The sequence below is a fragment of the Sabethes cyaneus genome, chromosome 3, assembly GCF_943734655.1.
Source record: "Sabethes cyaneus chromosome 3, idSabCyanKW18_F2, whole genome shotgun sequence".
NCBI lineage: Eukaryota > Metazoa > Arthropoda > Insecta > Diptera > Culicidae > Sabethes > Sabethes cyaneus.
In genome coordinates, this window is record NC_071355.1 from 131,824,083 (window position 1) to 131,851,429 (window position 27,347).

The 27,347-nt window shown below is 39.0% G+C and overlaps 1 protein-coding gene across 1 annotated transcript in view; it reads right to left on the reverse strand.

The window, feature by feature from the left end:
• Positions 1 to 26,984, reverse strand: part of LOC128744553 (cAMP-dependent protein kinase catalytic subunit 1) — a 74,005-nt gene extending 47,021 nt beyond the window's left edge. Inside the window, exon 1 of the mRNA XM_053841636.1 lies at positions 25,438 to 26,984. Within this exon, the coding sequence (XP_053697611.1) occupies positions 25,626 to 26,687 (1,062 nt within the window). The 5' untranslated portion in view covers positions 26,688 to 26,984 and the 3' untranslated portion in view covers positions 25,438 to 25,625. The remainder of the gene's footprint in view (positions 1 to 25,437) is intronic.
• Between the last annotated feature and the right edge of the window lie 363 nt (positions 26,985 to 27,347).

Here is a 27,347-nt window from a genome sequence, read left to right on the forward strand (position 1 = left end):
CGCATTCGGAACATAATTCAACTTTTATAACACTATGGTAGTTATCATCAATACATATGCATGTCTTTGTAATATACTGATAAATTTGTAGAATATTTGAAATCAATCCAAAAATCGTGTGCAATGTTTTTGGGCAGGATGAATATTTAATGGGGGACCCTCACTGGAAAGTCGAAAAACTTGTTTGTTATGCATGTTCAGGAGCCTTTTACCTTCAGAAATGTAGAGTAGAATTGTTGATATTCTGAAAAAAATATCGATATCAGTAATATCGATATTTCGACGGACCCTGATATTGATATCGATGCTTAGGCCGGATATCGATATTTATATCGATTTTGCAAAAACCCCGATTTTTCAAAAATGCGTAATCGCTCGAAATAGTGTGGTTTTACTTTTATGACCGTGATGCATTCAGCGCACGTTTTCGTTGTGCCAAAGGCATTAAAACCCGTTAACGTGAAATTGCTCTTCTATCTCGTAACATTTAGCTCTGCACGCAGCACCTAATATTTAATAACATTAAGCTCTGCATGCATCACATTGATCCCCTCGAATAGACTGGCGGATAGGTCAAAAACCGGGTGGAAAATATCAGCAAGACTGATATTCACAAAAAAACTCGCAAGTACAACTGTGCACAGGGTTTGGAAGTCCCTATAAAAATTAAAATATTGTGAATTTCCCACCCTTTCGAACGCGCTGAATTATAACCGTTGCGGACGAAATCGTTGCGAGCATAAATATTATTTATTTTGTCAAGTAAACCGACAGTTTATTTGCTAGCCAAACAAGATATATTCGTTTACCTCACTCACAGTCGTTTTTGCCTGCGACGATATCAAGCTGCTAAAAAATTGTGCAGCGCGTTTTGTTACAAACGGTAAGGACAATATCGTGACCGATATAGGCCGCAAATATCAAAATATTGATAATATCGGTCAGCTCAATATCGGCCTCGAATATCGATATTTTAAAGGCAGAAAATCGATAATATCAAATATCGATATAATATCAACAACCCTAATGTAGAGCCCAAAGTATTTTTCGGTACGTAGTCTCGTTGAGAATTTGCAATAAAATTGTGGGATCGCTTGAAGGGAAGTGCAGTGCTGTACAATAGTTTAAACGCGCTCTCCTCGAAACCATATGTTTTCATCGACGGTGCGTGTTTCTCAGTATCTAGAGGATCGTTTTGGCTGATTTTTTTTTTGACGTGTAAAAATTAATTCTCTAAATTGTGACGTAGCCGCTTTTCGATATCTCAATTTTCCAATTTTCGCTGCATTTTTAAAAAATCGTTACACTTCGCAACCAGTAAGAGGTAGACAGTTACTATGTACAGCAAAGTTGCTTATTTTACTGTGTTCTACAACCTTTGTGGAGATACTGTACTTTTTTGGACGCATTTAAAAAAAACAAAATTTGTAACACCCTAATAGGTTGATTTACGGTCACCCTAATAGTGTAGAAAGTTGCGCCATATTTTTTAAATAAACTTTTCCAAAGACACACCGCCCAAAATATTAAGCATTTTTGCGCTATGACGCTATGATCGCGTTTTTTTCTATTTGGTTCATATCAGTAAAATTTGCTAAAATAATTTCATCAATGTTTTTCAAATAACTTTTGACTGGTAAGGCCAATTCTAATAAGATTTAGCAGATATGTTCACAGCGTTAAGGCCTCTTGTTTGTACTAAGATAATTGAAATCTGATTAATTAACTGGTTAAAATCGTTATAAATAATTGTAATTATTATGCTGTACATGACTGCTCATAACTGTCAAATTAAACATCCAATCAAAAAACAAATCAATAGTGATCTATGAGGCTATATTACCTTTAACCAGATAATTAACAGATTACAGAGATCTGGTTTTTTAACCAGATAATTAAGCAGATTTAAATTATTTTAGTATCAAACGAGAGGCCTTAACGTTGTGAACATATCTGCTAAATTCAATTAAAATTGGCCTTACCAGGCAAAGTTGTTTGATAAAACATTGATAAAAGTATTTAAGAAAACTTTTCTGATATGAAAAAAAAACGCGACCATGTGCTCTAGCGTAAATCCACTTATTAGGGTGATATAAATTTTTGTTTTTTAAATGCGTCCACAATTGTACAATGTCTCCACAAAAGTTCTGAACACAGTAAACTAAGCAACTATGTTGTACATAATAACTATCTGTCTCTTACTGGTTGCGAAGTGTAACGATTGTTTTAAAAATGCAGCGAAAATTGAAACATTGAGATATCGAAGAGCGACAACGTCACAATTTAGATAATTCATTTTTACATGTCAAAAAAAACTCAGCCAAATCGGTCCTCTAGATACTGGGATACACGCACCGTCACTGAAAACATATGGTTTCGAGGAGAGCGCGTTTAAACTATTGTACAGCACTGCACTTCCCTTCAAGTGATCCCACAGTTTTACTGTCAATTCTCAACGAGACCACCTACCAAAAAATCCTTTGAGCTCAACATTTCTGAAGGTAAAAGGCTCTTGAAAATGCAAAACAAACAAGTTCTTCGACTTTCCAGTGAGTGTCCCCCCTTAAATATCAATCCTGCCCAAGAACTTTGCACACGGTTTTGCCTTTCTACTATATAGATACATAGTATAAAGGTATAGAAATCACTCGGAAAACCGGAAATGGAAAGAAGGTCCTGCGGGCCCAATGTCATATATCATTCGACTCAGTTTCGAAAACTGAGCATTTTCTGTGTGTGTATGTGTGTGTGTCTGTATGTGACGCTTTCAATCTCACTCACTTTTCTCGGAGATGGCTGGACCGATTTTAATGTTCTTAGTGTCAAATGAAAGGTCTAGGTGTCCCATAGCCCAGCAAACATTTTCGTACGTATATCAAAGTAACAAATTTGATTTATGTACCGATATATATCTAGAAAAATCGCATTCGATGCACGAAACCAGCATATGCGTACTGTTTTGGAGGCGATATACGTACTGCAAGTTATATGAAAATAATTCACATTCATAAGTATTTGTATACGATGAAATCCGACTCAACATGATTAGTTCCATAACGCTATACAATTCTGTGACGAAAATCGTATGTGAATCAGTTACTATCATTTTGTACGAATAAATGTAAACTAGGGTGCGCTTTATTAAGCCTTATGTACGATTTCGAGTTTGTTTAGCAATATTTAAGATGATTTTCACACATTATTATACGATTTGTGGTTTGCTGGGAGGTCGCTATTGAATTTCATACAGATCGGACTTTTAATTCAAGAGTTATGTATAAAAATACGAAAAATATGGGGCTTGATTATCTCATAGGTCCCTTAACCGATTTGAACCGATTTGAAATTGATTGCATATGCATATTTCATTACGATTGGGCTTGTAGTTTGAAAGTTACATAAAGAAATGTGAAAAAATAGTATTTAAACATATTTTTGTAACATATAAGCATTAATTCAATGTAAAACATCACACGATTTATTATCATTTGAAAATTACTGTTGAAATCTATCAAACGAAACCGAGTTATTGAAAATCGGACGGTTCATTCAAAAGTTATTCAAACTTTAACACTTAAGCACCGTATATTAAACCGTTAAAACGTGCATGCATGCAACGTGCGTGCGTGAAATTTGCATTAAAATTCAAGAAAAGTGTGAAACATGTCAATTGTCTGAAGTTTTTGAAGCCTATTAGAGGAAGTGGAATACGAACTCTGAAATGAAAAGAAAAAAACTTTTTCCGACTAAATTCCACTATTCAAAATTTATTCGCGACAGATACGTATACACTTCGAAATAAGACACTGATGAAGCCTGAACGCTGTAGGCGAACTACGTATCTGTCGCAAATAAATATTAAATACAGTAGGATTTCGAATTTGGCAACAAATGCGTGTCGCCTATGTTGCCAAAATCGAAATCGTGCGAAAATTGAGACCCTTTTTGATATGACAAAATTGAATGTAAATGCATTAGAAATGGACTAAATGTTATTAATCAGCGATTGCAACCTTTTTCTAGCAGCACACGGGCGGTATCCTATGCTTATGCTTAATCAGCGATTGCAACCTTTTTCTCAAAATCCGCCAAGAGCTATCCATGCGGTGTAAGTAAGTTTTTGGCGACCTACGGTAAGACATAGTCCTACGGCAATAAAAATATTATTGTTCGAAACATTCTGAAACCGCAAACTTTTTTTCATGAACACACTTAGGGCAATATTTTTTTGTCATTTAAAGTAATGCGGAAACTGACTGATATTTAAGCATACTTTTGGAAGTAAAATATTTTGTGTTGCCAAAAACGGATACTTTTGTTGCCAAAATCGAACCATGCCAAATCCGAAATCCCTCTGTAGTGGGATTCAACCGGAAAAAGTTTTTTCTTTTCTTTGATTTCAGATTTCAATTGTCATTTTCTTCACTTGCTGTTACTCACAATTGTACAAGAAAAGCAAGAAGCGAAGAAAAGCAGTTAAATTGTTCATTCTTTCAATATTTCAAACAATAATGTTATATTTGTTCCCAACATTTTGAAAAAAATATCAAACTATGTCAGTCACAAGTTACAAATAAACGCATAACAGTCTCAGTAGTGAAAATATAACAATAAACATCTGCTTTTTGGAAATGCCTGGACTGATTTGACTGCGATAACTAACAAACAACTGGCTGGATAATGCGGAATATAGACCCCATAGTGATCGTTAGCCTCTTATCCAGCAACTCCGATCACGACCTCCTCGTGGTACCAGCCGGAATACGAGCAACCTTAGCGGAGATCGGGTAACCAACCCCGGTGGAAACTAAGGTCGTATACTAACCGGGAAGGAGGTATAGTGAGTCTCGGCACTATAAGATGGCAGCCCCATCGCGAGACTCGGTAGTGTTGCCCCAGTAGGGATACACACCTAAATTAAATTACTACACTTACAAAATTCAAGCAAATTCGGAGCGGAATATTCGGCATTGGCCTAGGCGACGGAATAAGAACGACGAATGGAGACTTAGTACTTGGAACTGCAGATCGCTAAATTTCGCAGGTTGCGAGCGGGTGCTGATTGAACAGCTTGAACTCCGCAAACTTGGCATCGTAGCTCTGCAGAAAATCTGTCGCAAAGGAGAGAAGGTATGGAAGATCCATGGCGGACCTAGTAGCAGTACGTGTGCGCTTAAAGCTGTCCACCGTATACCGGACACGTCAACGCCGCACTCCTCGGCTGAACATCAGGCAGCTAGATAACCCGCAAGCTGCCGAGAGCTACGCGCCGAGTACTGAATGAGGCACTGCCTTCTTCCGAGGAGTTAGTTGCTTCAAACCTCGAAGACGGTTGGGGCAGAATACGCTCGATCATTGGAGAGGCCGCTACTGCGGCATTACGTATTGACCATCAGAGTACACAAAATGATTGGTTTGATGGGGAATGCCAAGCGGTGGAGGGGACAAAAACTGCTTGGAAAAATTATCTAAGTATTGCCACAAGAGAGAACCTGGCCAAATACCGACGAGCTAGGAACCAGTTGACCACGATACTGAGGAGGAAAAAGCGCCAAAAGGAGGACAGAGATCGTGAAGAATTAAAGCAAATTTTCCGAGCTAGTGACATGCGTAAGTTTTATGAGAAGGTGAACCAAACTCGGAAGGACTACACACCGAAACCTGACATGCGTAGGGACGAGGGAAGGAATCTAATCACAAACGAGTGCGAGGTGGTCAACAGATAGAAGCAGTTCTTCGATGAACACCTCAATGGCGATGTCGCAAAAGGAGGCGGAACGGAAATTAACCTAGGAGCGCCCATGGAAGATAGTAATGTCCTAGCACCTGATCTCCAAGAAGTCAAACGAGAAATCGGGCTGCTGAAGACCAATAAAGCCGCTGGGATGGACCGCCTACCGGCAGAGCTTTATAAACATGGCAGAGAAACGCTAGCAAAGGCTCTACAGTGGGTTATTTCGAGGATTTGGGAGGAGGAAAAGCTACCGGAGGAATGGATGGAAGGAGTGGTTTGTCCCATCTATAAAAAGGGTGATCGGCTAGACTGCTGCAACTTTCGCGATATTACGCTGGTAAACGCCGCCTACAAGGTACTCTCCCAGATCCTGTTACGCCGGTTGTTACCGATAGCACAAGGTTTCGTAAGGAATTATCAGACGAGTTTCATGGGGACTCGCGCAACTTCGGACTAAATTTTTACTATCCGGCAGATCTTGCCGAAATGTCGGGAGTACAACGTGCCAACGCATCACATTTTTATTGATTTCAAAGCAGCATACGATACAGTCGATCGAGACAAGCTATGGCAGATAATGCACGAACACGGTTTTCCGGACAAACTGACGTGACTGATCAGAGCTACATTGGATCGAGTGATGTGTTTCGTACGCATCTCTGGGACACTCTCGAGTCCCTTCGAGACGCGGCGAGGGTTGAGAGAAGGTGACGGTTTATCCTGCATGCTGTTCAACATCGCTCTTGAGGGGGTGATCCGACGAGCGGGCATCGAAACGAGAGACACGATTTTTACCAAGGGTAGCCAACTTCTCGGCACTGCAGATGACTTCGATATCATAGCCTGGAACTTTGCGACGGCGGAGGCAATCTACGCTGGTCTGAAAGCGGAGTCTAGGAGAATTTGGCTAAAAATAAATGCGTCGAAGACCAAATACATGAAAGGAAGAGGCTCAAAGGAAACAAACGTGCGTCTCCCACGAACGGTAACCGTTGACGGCGACGAACTAGAAGCGGTAGAGGAGTTCGTGTATTTGGGATCGCTGGTGACCGCGGACATCAACACTAGTAAAGAGATCCAGCGGCGCATCCAAGCGGGAAATCGGGCCTACTTTGCCCTTCGTAAAACGCTACGATCAGGAAGCCGTACGCCGCCGCACGAAGCTAACAATGTACAAAACACTTATTAGACCGGTAGTTCTTTATGGACTTGAAGCCGTGACGCTGCTCACGGAGGACACACGCACCCTTGCCGTGTTCGAGAGGAAAGTGCAGCGGACGATATTTGGCGGAGTACAAACTGAAAGCGGAAAGTGGCGGAGGCGTATGAATCACGAGCAGCGCCTGTAGATTGGGTAGACTCCCATCGTACATCTAGCGAAAGTTAGCAGGCTACGTCGTAAGGATGCCAGACGACGGTGCGACGAAAATAGTCCTCTTCAACAACCCCACCGGGACCAGGAACAGGGGGCCCAACGTGCACGATGGCTCGACCAGGTCGAAAGCGATTTGCGACTTCTGAGACGACTAGAAAATTGGCGACGAGTGGCCCAAGACCGAGTTGAATAGAGACGAGTGCTTGAAACAGCACGAGCCACCTCGGCTCTATGCTGCTGAACAAGAAGAAGAAGAAAATTGGCGACGAGTGGCCCAAGACCGAGTTGAATAGAGACGAGTGCTTGAAACAACACGAGCCACCTCGGCTCTATGCTGCTGAATAAGAAGAAGAAGAATAAGAAGAAGAAGAAGAAGAAGAACTAACAAACAGAAAGTTTTATGGCCTAGAAGAATTCCATTGAACAGAATTTGCATCGGATGTACGGTTCCGAAGATATGTCCGGAACAAAGTCCGGAATATATGAAACCTGAACATAGAAGCACCTTGAATCATAACAAACCCGTCATGCGACACCTCCAAATACTCGAAATTTCAAAACTAGTCCATTGGTAGTCGTATAAAATGTCCAAGACATCATCGGTTTCATCTGAACACGTCCGGGAATGTTCCGGATCGGGGATCAGTTTCTGAATTGAACTAAAATACATGTGACATCACATTTAAGTACATAAATTTAATATTTTTTTGAAACGATGGTTCTACAATTGATGAAGGGACAGTAGGGAAAAGAAATAAAATTTTTTTTTGGTGAAGGAGGGGAAAGAGCGGAGAGGTGAGGAGGGGGAGGGTATTGATAGCTACGCTTAACAAGTAGTCGTTTTGACTCCTACTTTTTGTCCAATGCTGGAAGGTGCCTGAGTCGAACCAAGCTATAATCTGAGATTATAACCGAATTCGAACCCACTTCGCTGGTACTTGTACCTTTGAACCATAGAGGCGCTGGGTGCCCTGGCTGGTGTTGTGGGTTCGGATCCGGTTATAATCTCAGATTATAGCTTGGTTCGACTCATGCACCTTCCAGCATGGGACAAAACTGTCCATAAATGAAAGACAGTCACAAATGCAAAAACGTGCAGCTTGTTATGCTCCTGTGCTTGTTATGCTCCTAATCCCCCTAGGTTAAAAGTTTTTACAATGGCAAATATATATGCTTGAAAACGATGTAACATGAACATTATGTAACTTTTTTAGGTATGCTCTGTAGTTTAGATTGATTAAACAGAAACGAAATGATAAATAATACTACATTCATTTTCTTCTAAAAATGTAGATTATCAGAAAAATGTATAAGAATTTAAATTAAATGGTAATTTTATCTATCCAACGACATATAAATTGTTCAGTTTCGTTCAGTAGTTATTAGCATTTGAAATCTTTAATTCAAACGTAACACTTCTATTTTCGTTTTCGCAGAGTGCTACCCAGTTCCAGTATAGTAAACAAAGACGTAGTCCTACGTCAAAACTCGAAAAATGAGTGTACGAGTTAAGTTAACGCTTCTAGCAGGCTGGCAAATGAGTGAACATGTGCAAATATATCACCTCTGTTTTCTAACTCCTATCTCTACCTCCACGAGGTGCCGGCTGGGGTACGGTAGCCAAAGTTGCGCACCTGGTGGTACGCATCTTTGGTTGTCGTATGCAGACAGAGAAGGTGGAACACTCGCCGTGTGGTTTCCGGCTACCTAATCGTGCAGTTCGGCGCAGGATTTTCGGAGGGCGCGGCTGCGGGGTGTGAGCACACCGGGAGAGAGTTATTTTCTCAGCTGGCTTAGCACAGAGAGAGAGAGAAAGAGACTCTTAATCGGTCTGTTTTACACAATCTGCACTTACGCCCTTTGGCGGTTGGTGCCGAATTGTACGTTTGGGCAAAAATTGAGCCACGGGACCTGATCCTGCCGGGAGTCGGCAAATCAGGTGCCCCTAAGTCAAGGTCTATCTCCGTGCCGATGACTGAATGGCTGGAGGGGTGAAAACATGCCAGTCGCGAACGGAGTGCTTTGGGCATCTTGCCCCTACTGTGCCATGCGGGGCTCTGGTACGGTCGATCTTTGTTGTCCCTTGCGTTTCGTGGGAACAGCATAGTAGTCCTGCCCAATTTCCCTTATGGGTTTTACGCCAAGTGCGTTCTGGCCAACTTAATTGGCTTCGCTTACAATTTGCTGTCTGATCTGTGTTGGAGATTGTTTGTGCATATACTCCGCTAGTCAAATAGTTAGAGTCGCACAAATAAATCTTCAACACAAACGGGCAACAAATTTGTATTTATGCGAAAAACTTTTTAATGGCTCTGTCACCATCGCATTGGTCCAGGAGCCATATTTTCGCAAGGGGTACTTTCATTCGACGGATATTGGAAACCAGAACTTTGCTGTTTTCAGCAAAACTGGTATGACAAATCCTCGTTTGATGCCCAGGGCATGCATATTGTTGCATAGGTCAATTAGTGCATGCCTTATCTCTGAGTTGACTACTCGAGATATTTGTGCAGTCACAGTAGAACTCGTCGTGGATGATGTCCATAGGCGCTATGTCTACTGTTCTGCATACTTACCACACGATGAACCGTCTCCCAGCGACGATTTCAGAAATGTGGTGAGATACTGCCAATCTAGTGGGCTTCCGCTCATTGTAGGCAGTGATGCCAATGCCCATCACATCATTTGGGGCAGCTCGGATATCAATCTGAGAGGCTCTGATTTGATGGAATATTTGAGTGGTACCAACCTTGGAATACTCAACATTGGCAATTGTCCAACTTTCATACGAGCTGGTAGAGAGGAAGTGTTAGATATAACACTCTGCTCTAACAGGATCAGTCATGAGTTGGCACAATGGCATGTTTCAAATGAGACACCAATATCTGATCATTGCTTTATATATTTTGATCATTTGGGTGTCTCCTTGAACGCTGCAACATTTCGCAATCCGAGATTTTCTGACTGGGAACTCTTTGAGGAGGAACTGGCGACGAAATTTCAAGGATTCGAACCGACGATTGAGTCATCGATCGACTTGGATGTGGCTGTAGATGTCACAACATCTTTTATTGCGGAAGCTTTTGAAGTAGCTTGCCCACTAAAAACTATTAAAACGACTAGAGGAACACCATGGTGGAACTCTCATCTCGCGGAACTAAAGAAACGATGCAGGAGAGCCTGGAATAGACGTCGGAGGGATGGCGTGGAGCCTTTCAAGCAGGCCCGGAAAGCCTATGCAAAGGCTTTACGATCTTCAGCACGCACGAGCTGGCACAGGTTCTGTAGCAACGTTTCCAGTTTCGGCGAGGCAAGTCGACTTAATAAAATACTGTCAAAATCGAAAGATTATCAGGTTAATAACATTCGAAGTTCGAACGGTGAATACTGTTCGAATGACAATGAAATCCTGGAATGTCTCTTTTATAGTCACTTTCCGGGCTGTGTGGAACCTGAAGTTCGAAACGATCCAGAAATCGTTTTAGGTGGCTTAGACTCATGGGCTTTTGCTCGGAGACTTGTCACAACTGAAGCGATTGAGTGGGCCGTGAACAGCTTCTCTCCATACAAATCTCCTGGAACAGATGGAATATACCCTATTCTACTGCAAAAAGGATTCAAGTACTTCAAACACATTCTGAGAAGGATGTTTGTGTGTAGTATTGCTATTGGGTACATCCCAACTCAATGGCGTGAAATAACCATTAAGTTTATTCCTAAAGGTGGACGCGCGACATACGAGCAAGCCAAAAGTTTTAGACCAATCAGTCTAACGTCTTTCTTGCTCAAATCACTTGAGCGGATTGTTGATCACCACATCCGCGAAACAAGCTTACTAGAAGTTCCTCTTCATTCAGCACAGCATGCTTATCAAAGTGGCAAGTCTACAACCACTTTATTACATGATGTGGTGGATAAAATTGAGGTTGCTTTTTCACAAAAGGAATCTTGCTTAGGAACTTTTTTGGATATTGAAGGCGCGTTTGATAACGTATCTTTCGCTTCCATTTTGGAGGCTGCTCGTTATCATAATGTGCCTTCAATAATCATAAAGTGGATAGAACAAATGCTTAGTAACCGATTGCTTTTTTCGTCCTTACGGCAAGCAAGCATTTGGAAGCAAAGTGTTTGTGGATGTCCACAAGGTGGCGTTCTCTCGCCTCTTTTATGGAACCTTGTGGCGGACGGCCTATTGAGGAAACTCAATGGTCTAGGCTACCCGTCATATGGTTTTGCGGATGACTATCTCATCCTAGTAGTTGGAAAGTGCATAAGCACATTATTTGACTTAATGCAGCAGGCACTACGTGTCGTAGAAACGTGGTGCCGAGAAACTGCACTTTCGGTAAATCCGAGCAAAACATCTATCGTCTTATTTTCAAGACGTAGAAATACCAATGGAGCTCGCGCTCTGCGCTTTTACGATTCGGATGTTGATGTTGTGAACGAAGTGAAGTACGTGGGGTTGATTCTCAACTCCAAGCTTGACTGGTCCACAAATATTGATTTCCGAATTAAAAAAGCGTGCATGGCCTTTGGGCAATGTAGACGAGCAATTGGCAACTCTTGGGGGCTTAAACCCAAATACATACACTGGTTATACACGGTCGTTGTCAGACCAATACTGGCGTATGGTTGTCTTGTATGGTGGCAGAGAGGGGAAGTTGTGACTGTCCAGACAAAGCTAAACCATCTTCAAAGGATGTGTTTAATGGCAATGTCTGGTGCATTTACTACAACTCCTACTACCGCCCTAGAAGCAATTTTCAATATTAAACCTCTACACTTCCACCTGAAGCAAGAGGCACTAATATGTGCTTATCGACTACACGCGATTGGCCTTTGGCAGTCTGTGGACGGTTCCACTGGTCATACTCGACTGTGGTCGCAAATTGTTGCTGAGGACAAGTTTGCCCTTGCTCCTAGCGATGTAACGCTCATGCGTACTTTCCCGTATAGGACTTTCTCAAGTGACTTTCCTCCTAGAGAGGATTGGATGTCAGGCTACATGGAAAGGAAAATTTCCGACTATGTGGTCTGTTATACCGATGGTTCCTTGTACGAAGGTCGCGCGGGTGCTGGTGTTTACTGCCGTGAGCTGGAATTGGAGGAATCCTATTCGTTGGGTAGTTACTGCACCGTTTTTCAAGCTGAAATCTTTGCAATTATGTGCGGAGCTCAGTTTGCACTTCAGAAAGAACTGATAGGCAAGATTATCTACTTCTGTTCTGACAGTCAAGCCGCTATAAAAGCCCTTTGTGCGGCTAATTCTAAATCTAAAACAATCATCGCCTGCCACACCCAATTAGAAGAACTAAGCATTCTAAATGCCGTTCATCTGGTTTGGGTTCCTGGCCATTCTGGTATAACCGGAAATGAATGGGCTGATGAACTAGCAAGATCTGGAGCAGAAAAGTCGGTTTTCGGACCGGAACCTGCTTTACCAATTGCGGCATGTTGGATAAAACAAAAGATTCGATCTTGGTTTTCATCTGAACATGTACGTTATTGGGAAAATCTTGAAACTTGTCGTCAAACGAAAAGTTTCATTGTTAAGCCTTGTGAGAAGGTTGCGAAATTTCTTTTGCAACACTCAAAGGTAAATTGCAGTATTCTTGTCAGATCACTGACTGGTCACTGCAGACTAAATTATCATATGGCTACGATTCAGCGAGCTGAATCGTTTCATTGTAATGTATGTGAATCCGACTACGGTACACCATATCACGTAATTTGCAACTGTCCTGCAGTAGCACAATTGCGTCATAGGATCTTTGGATCCTACGTCTTAAATGAATCGGATTTTAGGAAACTAAAATTACGAGACATTTTGATGTTCCTTACCGAAAGCGGTATTGAGCTATAAGCTCTTATTTATCATGAGTATACCCCCCAGGGGGTGTACTTTTGATAAGTTAACTACCAAGGATTGCAGTATCCCCTCGGGGGTACAAAAATCTCTCGGTATATATATGTTTGTGTTTGTCCAAATTCCTCATCCACCCCTTCCTATTCCTCCTGTTTTCCTTCCCGTCCTCATCAGGTAAATGATGACACGGGCAAGATGGGCAAAGCACAAATCTTCCACATGATTGTGAGGAACGTGCTGCTCGAGCCAAAGATGCTGATACCTGATACCTGAATAGGTATGCTCTGTAGTTTAGATTGATTAAACAGAAACGAAATGATAAATAATACTACATTCATTTTCTTCTAAAAATGTAGATTATCAGAAAAATGTATAAGAATTTAAATTAAATGGTAATTTTATCTATCCAACGACATATAAATTGTTCAGTTTCGTTCAGTAGTTATTAGCATTTGAAATCTTTAATTCAAACGTAACACTTCTATTTTCGTTTTCGCAGAGTGCTACCCAGTTCCAGTATAGTAAACAAAGACGTAGTCCTACGTCAAAACTCGAAAAATGAGTGTACGAGTTAAGTTAACGCTTCTAGCATGAAACAAAAATAGAAATTCGAATAATGGAATTTCCGAAAATCGTCCAAAAAAATTTGTTTTTGTCTTTTTACGTAGATTTTTGCATGGAAAATAATAACGTATATTTTAAAAGCAAGAATAGATTTAGTTTTCACGTTTAAACTTTAATTAAAAAAAACCCATAAAAACTTAAAACCCATATTTTTTTTGCTCGATTAAAAAAATCTCTTTGTTTTTTTTCGCCCCCCCCCCCCTCCTTTAGTGGCCCAACACCGAAAGGACAAAAACTTTTTAAAATATTTGTATTGGCCTAAGTTAACAATCGGTAGGATTTATACGACAAGACTCTATGCAACTTCTACCAGCACAACCGTTGGGTATTGGGAACTGATAAACCAACTTTTACACTGACATGTTTCCAACGTGTAGCTGATAATAATTTTGAGATTTGTTAAATTACCATTTCTTGCTAATGGCTTAATAAGGTTATTAGATATACACGTTCTCTGAAAATTCGATGTTTATCGACTACATCAAACGTAGGAATCTTCAAAAAATTAGAAAATTCTACTTATAGGTGAACTGTGGGTAAGACGAACAGGGTGGGTAAGACGGACAGGTGGTTGATTCTACCAGTTAAGCATTAAAATTCGTAAATGTTTTGATGGGCATCCAACCATCTTGCTATCTCATGATGTCTGAACGTTTCAATCATCATTTAGAACTTTCCAATTTTGATAAAGTACAGAAAAACTAAAAATTGGACATGATTCTGCGTTTGGATGTAACTTTTTTTCCATCGGAATTAAGCTTTTTGAGTGGTTTAATTCCAAAATGTTGCCCATAGCATGAAGTATTTCGATTTAATACGTTTTTAAGTAACGTCTGCATTGAAATAATACGTAATTTCATTTGCGTATGAAAAATTGTGAACGCTTTAAAAAAATGTAAGTTAACACCCTTCTCGACCGGCATCACCGGATGAGACAATACCAACATAGATGATCTAGAGCAGGACCACCCAAGCCGATGATGTTCAACCGCGCCGACAACATTTGACCATGCCGACGACATCAAGCTGCAATGCCGCCCGAACTAGATTAAACAATTCCCGGACCGACGCAACAGGATGCATTTCACACCTGCACGCCAACGACGATAGATCCCATGCCGTACGCTAAGCAGGAGGAAAATAACATGAAACTAACCCCTAGATATAAGAGTGTTAGATTCTAGAAACTAACTCAGTTATAATTTCGACTCTAAAGAATAAAGTTCGGTCACTTCAAACTTAAACCTTTTTTAAAAACCTCTCCATCCGACTGCGGATGTAACTGGCGCCCGAAGCCGGGACCTCTTGTAGTGAAGTGTGGTAAGTGTATAAAAAACTCCGAAAAGTTAGAAGCCAACCTAGCCTCCACTGGAACTTGTACTACCGGACCAAGAGCCATCGACCGTCAATCGGCCGATTTGCGTGTACAAGCACGGCGAAGGATTGCACCACAATCACAAGGAGACAACCCGCTACCCTGGAAAGAGGCTTTTGGAATTTAATCGGCTGCCCCCGACGATAAGACGATACGTCGCTCCATCAATCACGGCCAACGGAGTTTATCGGCTGCCTCCGACGACAGCATCCAATCTCATCGTTCCGCTCAGGGTTTTCTGGAGTCTAATCGATGCCCCGACAGAAGTATTTAATTCTGCTCCCGTAAGTACTACCAAAACCTAACAAATAGAATTAAGAAGTGAAGTGAAATAATAATAATATAAAAAAATCCAAAACGGAACCGCCTGCCGTTAGTTCCGAACACAATAAACCTTACTTATTCAGAGTGACGAGGCCGAACCACCTGGGTGGAATCGTAACCAGATCACTGAAATATCACATCAGTGCGCGAGTGTACTAACATAAACTTTATAAAAAAATTAATTCATCGCTTTAAATAAAAAAAAATACTCCTAGTCATAAGGCTACTAAATCAAACAAGAAATCTACTTAAGAAAGTGTACTTTCAGTACCAAGTTAACGAAAAAGGTGCATAGTAACCTCTAACACAGATAATTTTTTTTTCTCCCCACTATTCAACACACAAAAATTGAGGGATTAATTGAATTGTTAGAAAATTTGAACCTAGAAATGGAGCCTCAACCAGGACCAGTGCCGCTCAATAACGACGGAAGGTTCGAAATAGGCGACGTAAGTTTCTTAGACAGAGGTAAGATACCCAGCATTGTACGGGATCTCCCTGAATTTAACGGGGACGCCCGAGCGCTGTCCAATTGGATACTCGATGTAGAGGATTGTTTAGAACTATTTAATCATTTTCGAGATAGTTTTGAATATCATTTGGTACTAAAAACAATAAGAAGAAAAATTAAGGACGAGGCCAACGACGTCTTGATCACCAACAATACCCCAACCCAATGGGAGAACATTAAAGAAGTACTTCGTTTGTACTACGCAGACAAGAGAGATTTGATAACGCTCGATAATCAATTAAAGGACATGAGTAGAGGTCGAGCAGAATCGATCGAAACATATTATAGTCGCATCCGAGAGATGGTAACTTTGATAAGCTCTGCCATCACAATGGATGACGAATGGCGGGGAAACGAAACCGCACTAATTAAATTATATAATAAAATATCGCTAGACCGTTTCATTAGAGGCCTAGGCGAACCATTAACACTCTTCTGCAAAAATTATAAACCTAATAACCTGGCACAAGCTTATCACTATTGCGTAGACTATTTAAACGTCAGTGCAAGAAATGCCCCCTTCAGCGGTATTCAAAATGCACCTATCCCAGCACCCAGAGGCAACCTGCCTCAGAAACCAACTCTTCCACCAAAAACATATACTAATACTCCGAATCACCCTCCGCGACACAACTTTCAAAACCTACCACCCAGAAACAATTATACCCCAAATCCAATGCATAGAGTAAACCAATTTCAAAACTCAATTCCTAGAAATTTCCAACAACCGTTCAATCCCCCTCCAAGAAATGTCTTCTCGCCAAACCGGACATTCTTTCAACGACAAGCAAACCCCGAACCAATGGAAATCGATAACTCAATACGATCAAGGCAAATAAACTATGGCAACAGACCCGCAAATAAAATAACAAGGCAAGCTTCCGATTCTATGCAAGCGCATAACCCACCACCAAAACGATTCGCTAACGTACTCGACATTGAACAACAAACCGAAGAGTACGAAAAACTCGTTGAAGAAAACTTTAATAACTACGATTTATCCTCTGAAGGAACAGACACAGATTATCAAAATTCAGAAGTTGACGATGAATCAGAGGAAATAAATTTTTTAGAAAAAACCGATTGGATAAGCAAATGGAAATGAAATCAAACAAACTTCCATACATCACGGTTCCGACATCAAAGGGTGAAATGAAATTACTATTAGACACCGGTGCTAATATCAATATCATTTCAGAAAAATGGGCTCTTAGTTCAGGAAAACAAATTTATAAAATCACCGATAGAACAGTAAAAGGTGTAACTGGCAGTAACATAATCAATGCTAAACTATATTTAAATCCTTTCTATCCACTAATAAATCAGTTCTTAATGTTCGATTTTCACCCACATTTCGACGGAATCATTGGCACTGAAATACTATTCGGCAAACGTTTCAACCTGATCAGCAACTCAAGTACATTGTGTGTTCTGACAGACGAACAGAAGATATTCCCCATCCCGATCTCGTTTTATTCACCGCAACCTGCACACAGAAAATCGATAAATCAAATTTTTAATGTCGAACAAAAAGTAAGAACCTCTCATATGTCCCCTAAGCAGAAAGAATCTTTACTTCCGGTGCTCGAGAAATTCCAAACTACTTTTCACGACCCCGATAGTAAATTAACATGCACCACCAATGTAAAATGCGACATTCGCACCACAGATGATATACCCATATACCAAAAAACATACCCTTACCCTGCCGCTTATAAAGAAGAAGTAGATAAACAAATTTCGAAACTACTAGAAGATGGCATTATTAGACCATCTAGATCCGCCTGGAACTCTCCTGTCTGGATTGTTCCGAAAAAAGCAGATGCATCTGGCACAAAAAAATTTAGATTAGTAATAGATTACAGAAAACTAAACCAGAAAACGATTTCGGATCGGTATCCCATGCCGGAAATTTCAAACATTTTAGATCAACTTGGTGGCAATAAATATTTTACAACACTAGATTTAGCTTCAGGTTTCCATCAAGTAGAAATGAATAAAAAAGACATCGAGAAAACAGCATTCTCAGTTAACCATGGCAAATATGAATTCCTTAGAATGCCATTTGGGCTGAGAAATGCTCCCGCTGTATTTCAAAGGGCTATGGACGACGTACTACGTCAACACATCGGCAAACGATGCTACGTATACATGGACGATGTTGTCGTATTTGGGAAAACGCTAGAAGAACACTTAGAAAATCTAAAAATAATTTTCCAAACACTTTCAGAAGCAAACCTCAAAGTGCAGTTGGATAAGTCCGAATTTCTACATCAATCAATAGACTTTCTTGGCTACATCGTAACCAAGGATGGTATTAAACCAAACCCCAAAAAAATTGAAGCTATAGAAAAATTTCCAGAACCATCTAATATTAAAGAACTACGTGGTTTTCTCGGATTGATGGGATATTATCGAAGATTTGTAAAGGATTTCGCGAAAACTGCTAAACCCTTGACAAAACTCCTAAGAGGGGACGAAAACATCCAATCCAAGAAAAAAATTCAACTCAAGGATAGCGAAAGAGAATGTTTTAATCAGATGAAGAAAATCTTAACGAGTAGTGATACATTAATCTACCCAGACTTTTCCAAACCACTCTTACTAACAACAGACGCCTCCGACTTTGCAATTGGAGCTGTATTAAGTCAAGGAGAAATCGGAAAAGATCGCCCAATACATTTTGCATCAAGAACACTGAACAAATCAGAAGAGTCATTTTCAGCATCTGAAAAAGAATTTCTCGCAATAATCTGGTCCCTAAAAATTTTTCGAAACTATTTGTATGGCCAAAAATTCATAATACTAACCGACCATCAACCGCTCACATTTAGCCTTTCCCCGAAAAACACAAACGCTAAAATGAAGCGATGGAAATCATTCTTAGAAGAGCACGACTACGAAATCCATTATAAACCTGGAAAAGCTAATGTGGTAGCCGACGCCCTAAGTCGAATCCAAATTTACTCACTTACCCCAACTCAACACTCAGCAGAAGATGACGACACAAATTATATCCTGTCCACAGAAGCCCCACTTAACGCTTTCAAAAATCAAGTTATTATAGAAAAAGTATCAGACCATCCTGACACCATTATTACCCATCCTTTCCCTGGTATGCGCCGCACAATAGTCAAAAGAACCAACCTGTCTGACGAAATCCTAACAACTATCCTCAAAGAATTTTTCGACCCAACAAAATTAAACGGTTTGCACACCTCAGAAGAAATCTTAGGAAAACTTCAAGAGGTCTATAAACAATTTTTCAGCAGAGCTGGCCTATTAAAAATCCGATTCACCCAAAACATTTTGAAAGATATCACTGACCCGGAAGAGCAGGAAAAAGTTATTCGCGAAACACATCTGAGAGCTCATCGCGGTATTAACGAAAACAAAGAGCAAATTTTGCGGGAGTTTTACTTCCCAAAGCTTACGCAAAATATTCGAGAATTCATTAAAACATGCGATATATGCAATGAAGCGAAATACGATAGAAAGCCATTAGTCATACCCATCCAAAACACACCTATACCAAACTACCCATTCCAAATAGTCCATATCGATATATTTCAAATACAAAATCAATATTTCATGTCAAGTTTAGACAAATTCAGCAAATATGGCAGAATGATTCCGATTAAATCAAGACATTCTACTCACTTAGAAAAAGCCCTGTGGGAAACCGTTACCTCTCACGTTGTACCTGAATCATTAGTAATGGACAACGAGAAAGGTCTCCAAACCGCAGATATCCGTGGAAAATTGCTAGACTTAAAAATAACAGTCTATCTCACACCTAGTAATAAATCGGAAGTAAATGGACCCGTAGAAAGGTTTCATTCAACCATAATCGAATTATTTCGGATCCAAAAAGCTTTATCTCCTAATCTCTGTCCTAAAACTCTTATTCAAATTTCCGTAGATAAATATAATAACTCCATACACTCAGCAACATCAAAAACTCCAAAAGAAATAGTATTCGGCAAAACCAATAATACTAACAACCAGATCGACCCAAACGAACTAGAAACTATACGCAAAAAAACGTACGATGAAGTATTACTTAGGCTGAAACAGAAACAACTAGATCAAAACAATGTATTCAATAAAAACCGGCAACCACCACCAACTTTGCAAGTAGGACAGCAAGTTTGTGTTAAAGATAAAATTATAAGACCGAAACATAAAAACAAATTTAGAAAACATTTTGTTCAAAGCAGCAATGAGGTCACATTCAGAAATGAAAACAACGCCAAATTACATAAATCCAACGTAAAAAACAACAATATCCGTTCATCCTAGCACAGAATATGAATAGTTTTGCAGGCCACAACATAGACAATTCACTACACTCTATCTTTTCAAAACAGAAACGAGACAATCTCGTTAGAATAATTATAATAGATTGCTTGTCTAATCAGTAAAGGTATCTAATGTAATATTGTTCACACGATAGACGACAGAAGCAAGAAGTTCACAAATAAATTTTAAAGAAACCTGTCAAACCAAAATAACAATATACTTCTTACGTTACAGATTATGCCTAATCACTGGTATTTATGCCACATTTCACGTTCACAACCTGAACGACAATCCACTAGCTATCATTCCGTTAGGAAAAGCCCAAATACAAAAGGGATATATAAGAATCATATATCCGATAGACCTTGTAGAGATCAAGAAAACGATCGAAACCATTGATAACATTGACATAAAGCAAGAAATTTATAAACCACTCTATAATTTAATTGAAATAAGAAAACAAAAACTTAATGACACATTTATTAAAATAAGACCACTAACAACTAGACGTTCGAAACGTTGGGATCAAATCGGAACTACTTGGAAACTGATTGGAGGAAATCCGGATGCAGAAGATTTACGCTTAATCGAAAAATCACTGAACCAAATCGTCGCTGTAAATAACCAACAAATAATTGTAAACAAAGCCATCGCAAAGCGGTTAAACAACATCTCTACAATCATCAACAGCATGATAAAAATCGAAAAAGAAAGACTATACAATCACACAATGCTAATCAATCTTCTAATCGTGTTTTTTAACATCGAAGCTCTACAGGAACAAATGAACGTAATTGAGGAATCAATTGCAACAGCCAAACACGGGATTCCAAACAGCAAATTATTTACCACACAAGATTTAAATCTATGGTAGACTTCTTAAATTCCCGAGACGCGCATATATCATCCATCGACGAACTATTGTCACGATCTGCACAAGTAATGACGAATTCTACGCATATTGCGTATATCTTAAAAGTGTCACAAATTACCCAACCAAACTATGAATATACCTACGTCGAACCACTCATTAGAAATGGCAAAAGAATTAGATCCAGACAAAATCACTTTTTACTCAATTTGCCAGACGTTTACGAGCTTAACCAACCCTGCGAAAAACGAGACAACCTTTACATATGTAAGGACAACCAGATAAGTCAAGCAACAGAATGTATCCATCGACTAGTAAACGGAAAAAGAGCCAATTGTACGTACGAAAAAATTTATTCAAGCCAAGGAATTATCAAAAGGGTCGACGACGGAACAATTCTCATCAATAACGCAGTAGCAGAAGTACTATCAAACTGCAGCGACAATATTCAAGCTCTTAATGGATCATATTTGATCAATTTCCAACAATGTGCCCTACAAGTTAATGGCCAACGGTACATAAACGACGAAATCATAATCAAAACGCGCTCTTATCTTCCTACAACAGGTATACTAGCGAATGAAATGGACCTGATTGACACTTTGCCAATCGAATATCTCCAAAACATAACTCTGGACCAGAGGAAACGATTAGAAATGGTGGATCTAACCTCAAGAAGCTGGACATTTGGAACAACAGGACCGATTAGCATCTCTATGGTAATCTTATTGCCAATTCTTGGAAAAGTTCTTCTTTATTTCTACAGAAAACGGAAAACTAAGGTCAACATCCAGGTCACACGAAATGCGCTTCAGCCGAATGATCGTCAACACAGCCAATTGCTTCGAGGACAAAGCAACTTAAGCGGGGAAGAGTTAACACCCTTCTCGACCGGCATCACCGGATGAGACAATACCAACATAGATGATCTAGAGCAGGACCACCCAAGCCGATGATGTTCAACCGCGCCGACAACATTTGACCATGCCGACGACATCAAGCTGCAATGCCGCCCGAACTAGATTAAACAATTCCCGGACCGACGCAACAGGATGCATTTCACACCTGCACGCCAACGACGATAGATCCCATGCCGTACGCTAAGCAGGAGGAAAATAACATGAAACTAACCCCTAGATATAAGAGTGTTAGATTCTAGAAACTAACTCAGTTATAATTTCGACTCTAAAGAATAAAGTTCGGTCACTTCAAACTTAAACCTTTTTTAAAAACCTCTCCATCCGACTGCGGATGTAACTTGTATAATGATGGGGTGAAATGGACAACTGCTAGTGTGGGTAAGATGGTCAGTGAACATATTATAATAAAATTGTTGATTTTGCTTCTTAGTGATATCTCAAGCAAATAAATGAAAATTTAACCGGCAAACGTGAACTTCAAACAAATTAGCAGCGGCCAAGCATGAAACAGTTTTTGGAATGCTTGTTCATATTGCCGCTGCCAAACAACTTTCTATTGGCTGCCTCTAGTGGGAGGGGGTGGACTGCCCCCTTCATTTTTTGAACGCTACACCACCATATTTTACGTATTCAATTTGTTAAGGGTCAAAAATAATAATATGCGCTCAGTTGGGGCGATTTACAATACCTGTCCGTCTTACCCCCACACATTGTCCGTTTCACCCGCAGCACTAAAAAAGTTCACTTTTTCGGATCATTTTTGAAACTCAAAATACACATTGAAAAACATTTTTTGGTAAATATTTCACTAGCTGCTTTTGAAAACAATATGTTGAACTGAAGTAAACTGTATTTAGGTTTTATAAATCATAAGTTCTCTGTATTATATTAGCTGTTCTTCTTAACCTGTTCGTCTTACCCACAGTTCCCCTACCGTTAGCACACTCCTTTTTCTTAAAACCAGCAGCTCTCGCAATTCATCTGAATTTTACTATCTGAAATATTCAGTCTTCTTGTGGCAGTACGAAGTTTGCCGGGACCTCTAGTTTCTTATAAATAGTTAGTCGTAGTAGTGCAAATCTTCCGACAAAAAAATATAAATACTACGCGATTCTGCTAGCGGATTGATAAAGCCTGATATGACTGGTATAAAAAGTATTTTTCCCAAAATCTATCTACTGTTTTACCTGACTCACTGCGAATATGCGTATTATTGCAATAAAACGTTTTATTCGTTTTAAACGAACCATACGTTTTATTCGTTTATAACGCATATGCAATTAATATCGATAACAAACGATTTTTTATAAGTTGTGCTTTTGTTATTACATTTAATTTGTAAAAAGTTGCCTAAATAACAATTCAGTTTCACAATACAATTATTGCGTACTACTGGCACTTGAAATATAACGTTTAAGTACGTTATTTTTAGTGATCGAAATTAACGATATTTTCGATACAAGGGCGATATTTTTCGAAACCTTTCGAACCAACACGATCCCGCGAACACAACGCATATTCGCAGTGAGTCAGGTAACACAGTAGTGCATGTAAAGAGTTTTTACCTTTGTTATACTATATTACCTTTGTTATACTATAACAAACTATAACAAAACATTTTTTTAGTTTTGCTGCATACAGACACCATTTTTCCATATGAAGAAACGAAAGAAAATTCCACTTGGGGTAAATTGCGGTACACCTCGCATGCTGATTGTTTCGTTTCTGTGATGGCGGTTTATGCTGATCTATTTTCCCAACAATTTAAATTATTAATGCATTGAATAATTATGACATTTTGCTCAGAATAAGTTTATTGAAGAATATACGTTAGTTAATCAACGATTTGTAACTTTATAACAATATGGCGTTGAAAAACCTACACGTGTTGTACAAAATACAACAGCGTGAGTAACTGAAGGTTAATAAAAATTGATGAAAATTATTCAAGAAAACTCTATTGATGTGAATCAAATAGAATGGCATTACAGGACCTTTACTAGGCAATGTATATGTTAAAGAATAAGAATTCCACATACAAGTTACTTTTATTTCCACTTACTCAAATTAATAACAACTTACTTATCCTTACTCAGCAATTTTATGAAAAAAGGATCTATCAAAATTTAAAAGTACATATTTCTATTTTGTTCCAAATTTGTAAACTTATTCAATTTTCAAAAATTTTATGTAAACCAACGCATTACGCAACGTTAACCAATAGATGAATTATGTTCCGAAAACGTGTCGAGTTCTATCTCAAATAACAAGTAAGACCGTATAACAAAGGTTCCTTTCACCACTAGGTGGATTAAATCGGGTTTTTACGGTGATAACCTCCCAGGTAACCAATAAGCATTACCAATGCTATTCAAATGCAAGCCAATAAGCATTTAAGTCGCCTGAAATACTACTTGAAAACTACTTTGGCAAAACCGACAAATAAATGAATATGTATGCAATTCAACAAGCTTTGATAAAATTTCGAGCAACATGTGAGAAGAGTTTATGTACAAATGAGTGATTCTCTTCGTGTCTCCTCTCTTCTGCTTATCACGGCGATGCAAATGTACTTGAACGAATTCATTTTGCATGATACGATTGCTGGCGTTATTTAGAAAAATTGCATTAGATTGCATTTATGTCCCCGTGCCCGTAGTAAGCGGAAGGGAGGAGACACGAAGAAAATCTATCTCTTGTACATAAGCCCATTTCGCAAGTTGTGCGAGAAATATGAACTAATTTTCTTTGATATAGGGTACGGGAGGGTATTTTCGGCCTGTTTATAAATTCAGCCTATTTTCCCTTTCGTTCACTAATAAAAATACTTTGCCGGTATACAATTTTAATATATTTTAACTATTTTCTGAAGAATCTAAGTAATCTACTGTATTTGACTGTTTGTTATCATCAAAATACATATATATGAAATAATGTTTGATGTTGAAGTAAGATTTGAGGCGCTATTAACCTTCTGTGACCGAGGTGCCTCAATCGTAGCAATTATGCTGATGTGACAGTCTGTTAGACACGTACATTTATTTAAATAATTGTTATAATTGAATTATGTAAATTCAGTTTTTAATTATTTTCGAATTGATAACATATGTTTAGCATGTAATAAAATTACAGATATGAGTCTGGAAGACACTGCAACTTTCAAAATCAATTACAATACATGACGCATCTGTTTTGCATTTGTCTGATTTCTAGTCTGGATTGCAGAAGGTTAACACTCAATTAAAAATCATCGAATTTTCTCAACAAACCAAAAGAACGTGAAAACCACCTGTTCTTCCATTAGAACTAGGCCTAGGCCGATAAAAAGCATTCGCTTTATGGGCCGAAAATACCCTCCCGTGCCCTACTTTAATAAATCATATTAAGCGATTTCCAACAATAACATTGAAATAAAAAAATACGTGTCGATTTTTTTTGGACATTGAACGCGGAAAAAATCTCATTTCATATTTTTAATATAATTATTTCACAGTTTTCATATACATACTTCTAAAAACTAAGATGTACTTACATAAACATGGTAACAGCAGCTCAATGTGATAGTTTCTCATGTTCAAATGATATTTTTCTTTGTACTGGATCGGGGACTAATCAGCAATTGAATGGGAAGGTTGTAATCTGCTGCCTAATCCTCTCTTATTCGTCAATAAATATTAATTATTACTGTTTCACTGATTGCATTTTGCTCTAGTTTTCTGATTAAAATTCAGCAAATTCTTTTGCGCATTTTTCAGTACCTGAGATCCTTAAAGTTTCTTCTTCATAATCATCGAAGTTACTAGTATCTCCAGGACCTTTACAACGAGGTATAAACGGAGCTTCAATTTTTTTTTGAAAAACTGCAATCCAGTCTGTAGATGCAAACCATCGGTGACCTTTGATGTCATTTACACCCGCTTTAAGATTGCCATAACGTTTCGTAAGGTCTACTTGTAGAAGATTCCTTAAAAGATCCTTTAGTTCTGAACCAAAATGAGATGGAAAACGCACCTTCCCTGATACGATTTTTTCATAAATCTGTATTGGTTGGTCTGCAAAAAAAGGTGGATATCCTGCTGCCATCTCATACACTAGAACTCCTAGTGCCCACCAGTCAACGGCCTTGTTGTATCCTTTACTTAAAATTATTTCTGGAGCCAAATATTCAGGAGTGCCACAAAGAGTCCATGTTCTTCCTTTCACGCGCTTTGCAAAGCCAAAATCAGTTACCTTTAGGTATCCTTGAGAGTCAATCAAAAGGTTTTCTGGTTTTAAATCGCGATATATCAAGTCCAAGTAATGAAGATATTCAAATGCAAGTACAATTTGTGCTGCATAAAATCTTGAGTGTGGTTCCGAAAATCTGCCAACTTTACGTAAGTGCGAAAACATTTCTCCCCCAGGAACATATTCCAGTACCATATAAAGATTTGAGTTGTCTTTGAAATGAAATTTTAAACTAACCAAAAATGGAAATGAAATTGCTTGCAATATTCTTTTTTCATTTAGAGTATGCTCAACTTGCTTAAGTTTAACAACTTTTTGTTTATCTAAAATTTTCATAGCGTAATAATCTTTGGTTGATTTGTGTTGTACTATCATTACTCTTCCAAAAGATCCCGTTCCGAGAGTTTTAATGCGCTCAAAGTCATCTAATGCAGCTGTATTCGTTGGGTTTCTTTTCCATTTTTCTTCGAAATCCTCTTTAGCTAAATCCAAAAATTCTTTTACACTTTCTGCAGCATCAACTTTTTTATTTGTAGATGTTGCATTGTTTCCCATGTTGATTTTTTTCGTGTGATCTGTAATATCTCAATTCATATGTTAACAGCAGTTACATCCAGTATAATTTAAAGTTGTGCTAATTCCATTGAATTGGTTAACGGGTTTGCGATAAAAACTAAATGCTCGTTTCGTATAATTTTACAATGCAACACCACACTTGTTTCCCAAGTTTCAGTTCGGTAATCGAAAACTTCATATACAAGCAAAATACTGCAGCTAAACTTTTTTCTTAGCCTTTGTTTAATCGATTATCTACCAGTGATTGCAACACACAAACACAACCATCAACTCAAACTTTTGTGATACTTTTAATAAATAGTCTAAATCCAGTGGAAAATTTGTGCTTGAAGAGTGGTATAAAGTCTTCTAAATTTAGTACAATGTTGACATTGGTGCACGCTTATCAATTTATGTTCGCTGTGACGGCGTCGTAGTGGAGACACCTAGATTAGTTTCGAGTTTGCGTGAAGCAGTTAAAGAGTGCAAAAGATAGAAATACGTTAAAAATAATTTTCACGCTTGCAGCTATTCGCGTCTATGAAGCTATACAGTCTCTTTTACTCTCGTGGAATAGCCCATATGTGAGTGTGAATGAAGAATGGTCTAAAATCTCTCTTTCTTGCACTCTCTAACAAATTCCTATCCTCCTTATACTTC